Source organism: Siphateles boraxobius, unplaced genomic scaffold (genome assembly GCF_051911475.1).
Source record: "Siphateles boraxobius isolate OS27281-9 unplaced genomic scaffold, OSU_SipBor_1 192, whole genome shotgun sequence".
NCBI classification, from domain to species: Eukaryota; Metazoa; Chordata; class Actinopteri; order Cypriniformes; family Leuciscidae; genus Siphateles; species Siphateles boraxobius.
Genome location: NW_027508802.1, coordinates 435,001 through 447,500, shown reverse-complemented (window position 1 = coordinate 447,500; position 12,500 = coordinate 435,001). Strand labels below are relative to the sequence as shown.

The 12,500-nt window shown below is 42.0% G+C and overlaps 2 protein-coding genes across 4 annotated transcripts in view; one reads left to right on the top strand and one right to left on the bottom strand.

The window, feature by feature from the left end:
* nop14 (NOP14 nucleolar protein homolog (yeast)) overlaps positions 1 to 5,406 on the top strand; it is a 28,322-nt gene extending 22,916 nt beyond the window's left edge. The window contains exons 17-18 of the mRNA XM_077235468.1: positions 231 to 386; positions 3,512 to 5,406. Coding sequence (XP_077091583.1) covers positions 231 to 386; positions 3,512 to 3,608 — 253 coding nt within the window. The 3' untranslated portion in view covers positions 3,609 to 5,406. The remainder of the gene's footprint in view (positions 1 to 230; positions 387 to 3,511) is intronic.
* A 332-nt stretch (positions 5,407 to 5,738) lies between these two features.
* On the bottom strand, positions 5,739 to 10,493 carry vimr1 (vimentin-related 1). 3 transcript variants are annotated; one of them, XM_077235460.1, is made up of 3 exons: positions 9,589 to 10,493; positions 7,606 to 8,286; positions 5,739 to 5,927 (listed from the first exon to the last, which is right to left on the bottom strand). In XM_077235460.1, the coding sequence occupies exons 1-3, from the start codon at positions 10,052 to 10,054 to the stop codon at positions 5,863 to 5,865; spliced, it is 1,212 nt and encodes a 403-aa protein (XP_077091575.1). In that variant the 5' UTR covers positions 10,055 to 10,493; the 3' UTR covers positions 5,739 to 5,862. The 3 variants fall into 3 exon arrangements, with proteins under 3 accessions (XP_077091575.1, XP_077091576.1, XP_077091577.1); XM_077235461.1 differs by having other exon boundaries at positions 5,739 to 5,924; XM_077235462.1 differs by having other exon boundaries at positions 5,739 to 5,924; positions 7,624 to 8,286.
* Between the last annotated feature and the right edge of the window lie 2,007 nt (positions 10,494 to 12,500).

The following is a 12,500-nucleotide window of genomic DNA, read 5'->3' as shown; positions in this document are numbered from 1 at the left end:
TTTCCCTCGGACAGATTCGCCTTGTTTGAATGTCTTGCACCAGCCTTCGTTACTTAACTAAAATAATAACTTTATTACAGCAGAAATGAATCGTCACTGAACTTACTGAAGCTGGACTGTGATGATATTTTCTTCTGGAAACAAACTGTTGCTATATTGTCCTGTTATCTCTGTAAAGCTGCTGTGAAACACACTGTATAAATAAAGCTTGACTCTTCTTTCTCCTCCAGTCTGGATTACGGTAAAAAGCGAGGGAACACTAAAGAAGAGAAGGAGCGAGAGCGACTCAAGCACAAACACAAGCGTGAGTTTAAGGGAGCGCTGAGGGAGATCCGCAAGGACACGCGATTCCTGGCTCGGGAGAAACTCAATGACATCATGAGCAGGTGAGCGGCACCTGATGTGTCATGTGTTGTGTCATGTGATGTGTCGTGTGATGTGTCGTGTGATGTGTCGTGTGATGTGTCGTGCGATGTGTCGTGCGATGTGTCGTGCGATGTGTCGTGCGATGTGTCGTGCGATGTGTCGTGCGATGTGTCGTGCGATGTGTCGTGCGATGTGTCGTGCGATGTGTCATGCGATGTGTCGTGCGATATGTCGTGCGATGTGTCGTGCGATGTGTCATGTGATGTGTCGTGCGATGTGTCATGTGATGTGTCGTGCGATGTGTCATTTGATGTGTCGTGCGATGTGTCGTGTGATGTGTCACTGCGCCTTTGAACGATTGCATAATTGTGGCATCCGTAATTCTAATCACGATTGATCGTGTGATGTGTCGTGTGATGTGTCGTGTGATGTGTCGTGTGATGTGTCGTGCGATGTGTCATGTGATGTGTCGTGCGATGTGTCGTGTGATGTGTCGTGCGATGTCGTGATGTGTCATGTGATGTGTCGTGTGATGTGTCGTGTGATGTGTCGTGCGATGTGTCGTGCGATGTGTCGTGCGATGTGTCGTGCGATGTGTCGTGCGATGTGTCGTGCGATGTGTCGTGCGATGTGTCGTGTGATGTGTCACTGCGCCTTTGAACGATTGCATAATTGTGGCATCCGTAATTCTAATCACGATTGATCGTGTGATGTGTCGTGTGATGTGTCGTGTGATGTGTCGTGCGATGTGTCGTGTGATGTGTCGTGTGATGTGTCGTGCGATGTGTCATGTGATGTGTCGTGCGATGTGTCATGTGATGTGTCGTGCGATGTGTCGTGTGATGTGTCGTGCGATGTGTCATGTGATGTGTCGTGCGATGTGTCATGTGATGTGTCGTGCGATGTGTCGTGTGATGTGTCGTGCGATGTGTCATGTGATGTGTCGTGCGATGTGTCGTGTGATGTGTCATGTGATGTGTCGTGCGATGTGTCATGTGATGTGTCGTGCGATGTGTCGTGTGATGTGTCACTGCGCCTTTGAACGATTGCATAATTGTGGCATCCGTAATTCTAATCACGATTGATCGTGTGATGTGTCGTGTGATGTGTCGTGTGATGTGTCGTGCGATGTGTCGTGCGATGTGTCGTGCGATGTGTCGTGCGATGTGTCGTGCGATGTGTCGTGCGATGTGTCGTGCGATGTGTGATGTGTCGTGCGATGTGTCGTGTGATGTGTCGTGCGATGTGTCGTGTGATGTGTCACTGCGCCTTTGAACGATTGCATAATTGTGGCATCCGTAATTCTAATCACGATTGATCGTGTGATGTGTCGTGTGATGTGTTGTGTGATGTGTCGTGTGATGTGTCGTGTGATGTGTCGTGCGATGTGTCGTGCGATGTGTCGTGCGATGTGTCGTGCGATGTGTCGTGCGATGTGTCGTGCGATGTGTCGTGCGATGTGTCGTGCGATGTGTCGTGCGATGTGTCGTGCGATGTGTCGTGCGATGTGTGATGTGTCGTGCGATGTGTCGTGTGATGTGTCGTGCGATGTGTCGTGTGATGTGTCACTGCGCCTTTGAACGATTGCATAATTGTGGCATCCGTAATTCTAATCACGATTGATCGTGTGATGTGTCGTGTGATGTGTTGTGTGATGTGTCGTGTGATGTGTCGTGCGATGTGTCGTGCGATGTGTCGTGCGATGTGTCGTGCGATGTGTCATGCGATGTGTCGTGCGATGTGTCGTGCGATGTGTCGTGTGATGTGTCGTGCGATGTGTCGTGTGATGTGTCATGTGATGTGTCGTGCGATGTGTCGTGTGATGTGTCACTGCGCCTTTGAACGATTGCATAATTGTGGCATCCGTAATTCTAATCACGATTGATCATGTGATGTGTCGTGTGATGTGTCGTGTGATGTGTCGTGTGATGTGTCGTGTGATGTGTCGTGTGATGTGTCGTGTGATGTGTCGTGTGATGTGTCGTGTGATGTGTCGTGCGATGTCGTGTGATGTGTCGTGTGATGTGTCGTGCGATATGTCGTGCGATGTGTCGTGTGATGTGTCATGTGATGTGTCGTGCGATGTGTGATGTGTCATGTGATGTGTCGTGTGATGTCGTGTGATGTGTCGTGCGATGTGTCGTGCGATGTGTCGTGCGATGTGTCGTGCGATGTGTCGTGCGATGTGTCGTGCGATGTGTCGTGCGATGTGTCGTGCGATGTGTCGTGCGATGTGTCGTGCGATGTGTCGTGCGATGTGTCGTGCGATGTGTCGTGCGATGTGTGATGTGTCGTGTTATGTGTCGTGTTATGTGTCGTGCGATGTGTCGTGCGATGTGTCGTGCGATGTGTGATGTGTCGTGTGATGTGTCGTGTTATGTGTCGTGTGATGTGTCGTGTGATGTGTCGTGTGATGTGTCGTGCGATGTGTCGTGCGATGTGTCGTGCGATGTGTCGTGCGATGTGTCGTGCGATGTGTGATGTGTCGTGTGATGTGTCGTGTGATGTGTCGTGTGATGTGTCGTGTGATGTGTCGTGTTATGTGTCGTGTTATGTGTCGTGCGATGTGTCGTGCGATGTGTCGTGCGATGTGATGTGTCGTGTGATGTGTCGTGTGATGTGTCGTGTGATGTGTCGTGTGATGTGTCGTGTGATGTGTCGTGTGATGTGTCGTGCGATGTGTCGTGCGATGTGTCGTGCGATGTGTGATGTGTCGTGCGATGTGTCGTGTTATGTGTCGTGTGATGTGTCGTGTGATGTGTCGTGTGATGTGTCGTGCGATGTGTCGTGCGATGTGTCGTGCGATGTGTCGTGCGATGTGTCGTGCGATGTGTGATGTGTCGTGTGATGTGTCGTGTGATGTGTCGTGTGATGTGTCGTGTGATGTGTCGTGTTATGTGTCGTGCGATGTGTCGTGCGATGTGTCGTGTGATGTGTCGTGTGATGTGTCGTGTGATGTGTCGTGTGATGTGTCGTGTGATGTGTCGTGTGATGTGTCATGTGATGTGTCGTGCGATGTGTCATGTGATGTGTCGTGCGATGTGTCATGTGATCTGTCATGTGATGTGTCGTGTCATGTTGATGTGTTGTGATTGTGACTGTACTCTATCTGCCAGTCTCTAATGGTGTTGTGTTTGTGCGTCAGGGATTCGGAGAGGAAGAGGAAGGTGAAGGAGCTCTTCGGCAGTCTGGCCAATCAGGAGGGAGAATGGAAGGCCCTCAAGAGGAAGAAGATGAAGTGATGCTTTTAACACCATCCTTTCTGTCATGAAGTGCTTGAATACGCTGATAAACTGCGCATTTATTCTCAAGAGGAGCTTTTGTATGTGACATGATAAATAAAAGGAAACTGCAATGAGACTCTTTCTGTATGTGGGATAATCCAGTTTGGATATTTTTGACCTTTTAACTGTCAGATTCCTGGTTTATTGGCTTTTTTCCCTATGACATATTTTAATAAGCATCATTCAAAAGCTCAAATACTCTTAGGGCGTGTGTCCACCAAAGCGTTTTTAGCCAGCTGGAAACGCTAGACGCTCTGCTGAAAACGCCTAGCTGTGGCGCTTGAGAGCGTTTTGGCAGTGCTGCGTTTTTTCAGTTGAGACGATTCGTTGCTATGATACAGAATATCCGCAGCACAGTTTACTTGTAACTGATTTTGCAGATAATTTTGTTTAATACTAAAAATTTATTTTTCATCCATTTTTTTCGGTTAGCTCTGCTGGTTGACGTCGTTGTACAGAAAGAATGTTGTGACAGTTGGTCGTGTGGTATTTGTCCCGCCCCTCCTCCACTGTGATTGGACGGCTGTGTAAAAAGTGACAGTGATGAGCGCAGGGTTTTACCCAAAGTTGAACATTTTTCAACTCTCGGCGACCAGTAAAAAACGCCTGGCGCTCAGCGCTTGAGCGTTAAATACACGCTCAGCGCCTCGTTACACTCATGGCGTTTAAAAAACGCGGCGCTCCCATTGAAAACAATTGGAATTTTACGCCAGCCGCATGAAAAAACGCTTTGGTGGACACACGGCCTTAGAGTGGAGTTCAGTTTCCTAGCTGGAAGTTGGATTTTGCAAGTTGAAAATTCCTAGTTGGAGTTTCCTAGTTGAAAATTCCTAGTTGGGTTATTCTTAGTTGAAAATTGGACCTGAACGGCCTCACGAGTCGTTTTTTTTTTTTTACTACTGGGAAACTGTATTTATTACTGTTTCCTAGTAGTAAATACGACTTGCGAAGGGGACGAGGGCGTTCGTCCAATTTCCGACTAGGAAACTCCAAGAAGGAATTTCTGACTAGAAAACTCATATTTACTCGTAACGCTGCCTTCACAGCGTGAAGTTTTCTAGTTGGCCTCTACAGTTGTATTTACTACTGGAAAACAGATAATTTTGATGAAAAATAGCCTGTATTTGACCAAAATTACAGAATCGTCAGCAAGCTGTTTTCAAGTTGAGGCGGAATAGAACCTGTGCAGTGAGACTCTTTATGTGGGATAATCCAGTTTGGATATATTTGACCTTTTAACTGTCAGATTCCTGGTTTATTGGCTCTTTTCCCTATGACATATTTTAATAATCATCATTCAAAAGCTTAAACACTCAAAATTCTTCCTGTGAAAATGGATCAATTTTTTGTGATAACTTAAAATTTGTAACAATTTAGACATTTTTTTTCCTTGAAATTCCTAGTTGGAGTTTCCTAGTTGAAAATTCCTAGTTGGAGTTTCCTAGTCGAAAATTCCTAGTTGGAGTTTCCTAGTCGGAAATTCCTTGTTGGCCTCTCAAGTCGTATTTATTACTGGGAAACTGAGAATGTTTTGATGAAAAATAGCCTGTATTTGAGCAAAATGTCAGAATCGTCAGCAAGCTGTTTTCAAGTCGAGGCGGAATAGAGCTGAATGATTATATCATCGTCAAGTGATGCTTTTAACACCATCCTTTCTGTTCAGAACTGCTTTAATACTCTGATAAACTCCACATTTATTCTCGTGAGGTGGTTTTGTATGTGATATTATGAGAAATAAAAGGAAACAGTGTGCAGTAAGACTCTTTCTTTATCTTTCAGTAATCATCATTCAAAAGCTTAAACACTGAAAATCCATCCTGTGAAAACAGTTTGATCACAGTTAACAGGTTAAATGAGTGTATTATTATGAGGCTGACTGCTATTGAACCATAGCTGCACATGCCATTTTAAATGTTGTCATATTTCTATAACGCTTTATACAATAAACAGTAAAATGTTAATGTTGTAAAATCAATCAATTATTGATTTTTTAACTCCAACTGATCAAGCCAAAGACAACAGAGACAAGAAACAAATGAATGTAGAAACTCCAGACATCAAGGGTCCAATAATCAACAGAGACAAGTGTGCATTGAACTCAAGCTTTATTTAGTACCTGGTAACATTTTGGTTATTTTACATGAGAACGTTTTACATCTCGTGAGTCTCAGTTAACTCAGCGGGTTTGAGTCTTCAGATCTTCCGTCAGTCCTCAGGCAACAGCCGTGTGAGTCTCTACAGTGCGGGACACAGATGTGGTTCTCTCCTCCGTCACTGCTGGGAAAAACAAGACTAAAGATTAAGAGCAAGAATCTTCTAAGACTTATAGTACCTTCATGTAATATCACAATTATCATAAATACAAGTTTCCTAGTCGGAAATTTCTAGTTGGAAATTCCAACTCTTAGTTTTCTGGTCGGAAATTCCTAGTTGGAGTTTTTCAAGTCGGAAATTGGACATGAACACCCTCTTGCCAGAAAGAATAGGAATCATGGAGGACACAATGTTTATTCTTGTCTATTTCTTGGACAAAATGTACTGAAGTACTGATATTTACTTTTGAATACAGGTCCTTCTCAAAACATTTGCATATTGTGATAAAGTTCATTATTTTCCTCAATGTAATGATCAAAATTCAACTTTCATATATTTTAGATTCATTGCACACCAACTGAAATATTTCAGGTCTTTTATTGTTTTAATACTGATGATTTTGGCATACAGCTCATGAAAACCCAAAATTCCTATCTCAGAAAATTTGCATATCATGAAAAGGGTCTCTAAACGTCTTAAAAATTAGATATGCTAATTTTTTGAGAAGAACCTGTAAAATGTAGCGTCCCATTCGTTGACAACCATATAAACATTCACAGCTCTATCTAGATGGTCAGCTTGCTGTCGATTCTGGAATTTCGAAATAAACAATATTCTTCAAATGGTTGTTCATATATGTATATATATTTATCAAGACAAGGCGATGTAGCTGTTGAAGAATCGTTCTCCCCTCCGCAAAGTTTACAGTTTATGGAACGCTCAAGTCGGAAACCCGGCCATCAAAATTAAATCAGTTTCCCAGTAGTAAATACGGGTCCAATTTTCGACTAAAAATTTTAATAAAAAATTAAAATTAAACTCCGACTAGGAAATGCCAACTAGAAATTTCGGAGTAGGAAACTCGTATTTACGATTATTCTGATAGCACGTAAAGTTTGATTCAACGTTTGTTCGGAACGATCAGAAAGTCTGTTAGTGTTTGATGCCCAACTTTTCCTCTGTAACCATTTACAAGTCGGCAAGTGTATGATGCTGAGCATTTAAAATCTGTTCATATTTCAAAAGTAGCGTAGCATCCATCAGTTTATGTCTAAAAGCTGGAATACACGACTTTTAAAACCAGAACAGATTGCTAGAAGCAGCATGAAAATTAAAGCAATATGTTCAAAAATCAAAAAATGTTGCAAAATATCAAACTGCTTTTTTCAGTAAAATATCGAAACATTTTAAATCGAGATGCATTTTCTCGAGAAGCAAGATGACAAAATATTAAACATTAAAATATTCTTGTTTTCTGAAAAATTTATCAAAATTGATTGAAAATGAAGTCAGTTTTTGCTATATAAAAAAGTAAGAACAAATATCTGCCCAAGGGGTCAGAAAAAGAATCCCCTTTTTATTTTGTTACATTTATCAGAATTTTTAAGTAATTTTGCTGCTTCTCCAGTAAATGTATCTTGATTTAAGAATGTTTATATGTTTGAGCTGGAAAACAAAACAGAATCACAGAGTAAGAACATATTTCGAATGAAAGTCTGTCCACCAAACACTATTTCCTGTGAAATCTGTCAACTCGAATTTGCAAACTAACTGTAAATTGGTGCAAAAGTCATTTAGTGTATCCCAGCCCTAATAAGGAAACAGAGAATCCTCAAACATTAGTATATTTTGGCGAACTCACCCGCGAGCGCGGACAGACCTTCGCCGACGGAGATCCCGAGCCGTTTCTCCTCTCCTTCCAGAAGCTTCCTATAGGTGGCGATCTCCGCGTCCAGTTTCAGCTTGATGTGGAGCAGCTCCTGGTAGTCGGCCATGTATTTCCCCATCTCCACCTTGGTCTCGCAGAGCTGGTTCTCCAGCTGAGCGATGATGTCCTCCAGACTGGACGCCTTGTCGAGGTGCGCGACCTCCATGTCCTCGAGCTGTTGCTCCAGAGCCGCGTTACGGGCCCTCAGGCCGTCGATCTGGTTCTGCAGGTCCGAAACCTGGTTGTGGAAGCTGGTGATCTCGTCCTTCATGGTCTTCATGTGGCCCTCGTGTTTGCTGGCCTGCACTTTCAGAGTGTCGAACTTGCCCTTGTACCACTTCTCGGCCTCTTGGACGTTGCGAGCGGCGACGGCCTCGATCTCCGCGCGCATGTTTCGCAGGTACGCCGCGAGATCGGGTCTGTCGGAGTCCAGCTCCACCGTCACCTTGGACTCCTCGATCTGCTTGAGGAGATCGGACACTTCCTCGTCGTGGAGCTTCTTCAGGAACTCGATCTCGGCCACCAGTTGCTCGATGCGTTTCTCCAGGTCGGCCTTTTGTAGCGTGGCGTTGTCGACGTCTTGACGGAACTCGCGGAGAATCATTTCGGCCTCCTCTGTGGAGTCAAATCATCAAGGTCATTAGTGAGGTCATATACAAGTGGTGTTATATAAAGAAACAGAGGTGGACAGTAACGAAGTACATTTACTTGAGTACTGAGAAAAGCCTTTCTCACCTTTGTGGCCATTGGCTATTGGCTTGCTTAGTTGAGGACATTAAATTAAACATTTAATTTAATATTCAACAATATTATTGATCTCCTGCATTGGCACCATTATATGAGAACTGAACTGAGCTGGACGATGACATCATGCTTTTCTCCAGAGTGGCTTTATATGAAACAAATTAATAACTTTTTTACAACAAAAATGAATCATCACTGAACTTACTTAAGCTGGACTGTGACGATATTCTCTTCTGGAAACAAACTTTGTTGCATTATTTTCCTGTTATCTGGAAAATTCCGATTTGAAATCGCTGGTGTTTCTGACATCACAAACTATACAACCAATCAACGAGTTAACGAGTGTATCTCTGAGCTGAGTGAGTGGAGGCGGGACTCATTTACATATTAATAGAACACCGAATACTAAATGAGGTAAGGGTGTCGGGTTACATTGAAGATATTTTAAGGCATGACGAAAATATTTTTCAATATGTCATTCAGGTGATCAAAGATTAGTTTTAAAGGATAAAATTATTGACTACAGGGGGACTTTAAGTCGTCAAGTCTCAATATAGCAACAAGTCAAGTTAACAATATAGATGTTTCACAGCAGCTTTACAGTGATAATAGCAGATTACAGTAACAAAGATTGTTTAGGCTTTACAGCAGATCTAAATAAAGCTTTTGTCCAGATAAAGTTAGTTTTGATTGATTCACTTCCATCAACACGATCATTAGTTTTTAACTTAGCGGCCGCTAACACTACACCGTTCTAACAGAAAACCTTAAAAATGTATAATACAGAAAACGTTATGGCTTCCGCCTATCCATGTGAACTGGGATTATTTTGACAAGGTTTTATCTGTACAGAGGAGAAGGGAAGGAGGGAGAGATTAGTGACCCTTCAGGACAGAAGTAACATGAGCCTCACCTCCTCCTCGAGCTTCATCCTCCCGTTCAACTCAATTCACGTTTATTTATTTCAAAGCAACTTTACAGAAAGTGCATGAGTCCACATCATAATTTACAGTGATCTGTTTTCAGAGGAAACTGTATATGTACATTTCTGAAATGCATAACTTAGACAGTCACAGTTAGCTATAAACTCCAGACCGTTTAAATATGTAGTTTCGATCAAAGATGATTTTTAAAGGATAAAATGATTGACCTCACGCAGACTTTAAGTCTCACCTTTGATGGCCAGCTCCTCCTCGAGCTTCATCCTCCAGACCTCCACCTCCTCCTCGATGTAACCTCTCTCTATATCAGCCGAGCCCTTCTCAGCGGTCAGGGCTTCGATCATCTCCCTCATCTCCTTGAACTTCAGTTCGTACTCGTCCCCGAGGCCCGTGGGTCCGGCTTTAAAGCGTCCCTGAAGCGACTCCAGCTCGGCTCTCAGCGAGGCGTTCCTCGACTCCAGCGCCTGGACCTTCTCGATGTACCCGGCGAAGCGCACGTTCAGCTCCTGCATCTCCTCTTTCTCGTTGCTTTGGTGCTGATGGATCTCGGTGGCGACTTCCACAGCCTGACCCGGGAACCCGGCTCGCCCTCGGCTGAACGACGAGCCTCGGCATCGGGTCGGAGACGGGCTCTGGACCCTCATCCGGCTGGAGCCGCTGACGCTCAGGCTCTTCTGCGAATACGACGTTCCTCTCATGTCTTTATCCTCGGGCTCTAGAAGGGTCTCCTGGTGCGTGACTCTCGGGTTGGGTTTATATGGACCTGCTAAGAATCTTGCACTGGCGCTTGAAAGTCTTGCAGGGTTTTGACATGTTTTAAATGCGGATCATGAGCGAGTTCGAAGGCTAGAGTTTCTCATTAGCTCACGTATGATTGTTATTTGGAGGCCGAGAGGCTCTCGCACTCCAGTGCCACATAACCAGTGTGTGTGTGATCATCACTATGGCTTCTCAGTGTAGTTTCAGGCCAGTGTGGCTCATTGTTTCCATATAACCTCATACGGATGAATTAATGCGCTTTACAAATAGCTCTTTTCTGCAGGTTTCTTTCCATTGGTTTGTCAGATGTTCTTGATGTGTGCTACAAATGGTTATTTCCTCAGTATTATTCATCTTGATTTCAGAATCTTTAGATATTTGAACTGGAAAACAAGATACATTTATACATTTACAAGATATTAAGCCTTGTTTAATGAAAATTGTGCTTAAAACAAGTACAAATATCTGCTGATGGAGTCAAAAAAAAGTCTTGTTTTCCCATATAATGAAGTTAATTTTTCTGACTCCACTGGCAGATATTTGTTCTTGTTTTAAACACAAACTCACTTCATTTTTATACAATTTTCATTAAACAATTAAAGGCTGCTTCTTCTTCAGTAAATGTATCTTGATGTAAGAATGTTTAGATATTTGTCCTGGAAAACAATACATTTACTGGAGGATTGAAGATGTTATGGCTTGTTTAATAAAAAAAAAATTAATCAAAATGAAGTGAGTTTGTGTTTAAAACAAGAACAAATATCTGCCAATGGAGTGAGAATTATCTTGTTTTCCCTGAATAAAGGTTATTTTTCTGACCACATTAGCAGACATTTGTTCTTGTTTTAAGCACAAACTCACTTCATTTTGATACAAATTTACATTAGTCAGATATTTGTGCTGGAAAAAAAGACAGGAACAACAGCATTTCTTGCAGTGCATCTCATCAAAATGTTATATTTAGAAGTGCTTCAGATAATCTTGATTTAGATAAAATGTACTAATTTTCTTTTTTAAGATGCTCATTTCAATAGCAATACTTGTATTGTGTCTTGATTCGACAGCAAGTCTTAAAACTGGGAAAACATTACATTTAAATCTTTCATAGAAACCATTTGTTTTATAGTTAAAGTCCACTTTTCTCAATTTGAGAATTGCATGTACACAGTAAAAAAATATTTTTCAAAGTTGTGAATAGATTATTGGAGTACGTCTTTGTACTTCAAAATTTCATGTCTAATTCAACATGCCATTTCTATGTAATTATTTGTGAAATTTACTAGCGATTTCTGAGTAAATTCTACACCAGATATTTTTTTCAGCGGCAGATAAGCTGATTTGAGTTGATATATGATGTGTGTGTGTGTATGTGTGTGTGTGTGTATAGCTGGAATGTGATCGTCTCATGAGAATATTATGACATTCTCAGCTCTTCACATCACTGACACTGACTAATGCTGTTAATATAGATATGCAGGAATAATAAGCGCTATATACATCTGCAGTTTTACACATTCATCATCCATTCGATCTGGCGTTCCTCAGGGGTCCGTTTTGGGCCCTTTACTCTTTTACTCAGTCACATTTTCCCCCTTGCTCTTAACTTTTTATTTTTATACAATGACAGCCAGACTTTCATACATTCGAAACCTGATGATAATGTGGCTTGTGGCCTTTCTTTCTTAATGTATTAGATAAAAATGGATGGGTCAATGGGTTACTGTGTCTTTTAAAAGTGATCCGACTTACTGAATTCCTGTATCGGACTTTCAAACATTCTCGAATTCCCATTAAAGGGGTCAAAACTTTCATACAGTAACTCTTCTTAAAGTATTTAATCTATTACTAGCAAAGCTTACCAACCATCATAGACAATAGTGTCATTGTTCAGCTGATGTTAGTTCACCATAGTTTGTACTCTAATTACTGCTGTTATTAATATTGTGCGTACTGTATTGCTTTTTATGACAGTGCTGGCTAACACAATTTAAGACAGAAACAAGAATGTGAAAAGTTAATAGTTAACAAGAAGATCACATGAAAACAACATCAGAGCTGGAGCTGAAAGACTAAGTGTACAGTGTAATAGAACAGGATCAGATTAATTCAGTGAGTTTCTTCTTCATGACACATGATGATCCTCATTCATCTTCAGATCTGATTTCTCTTTACAGTCTCCAATATAAAAGTCTCCAAACTAAAGGCTTTGAAAAGCTAGTTGTGTCATCTAGTGGACAAAGATGAAAACAGCAGTTAATCTACTGTGTATTATGTTAAATATAAGTTACAGTTAACTCTGGATATGTCATTTTCCATTTGTGAAGAAAATAACTTTTATTAGTTTTATAGCCTGGATCCCATGAGTTAAGGATAAAGCTATGGCTT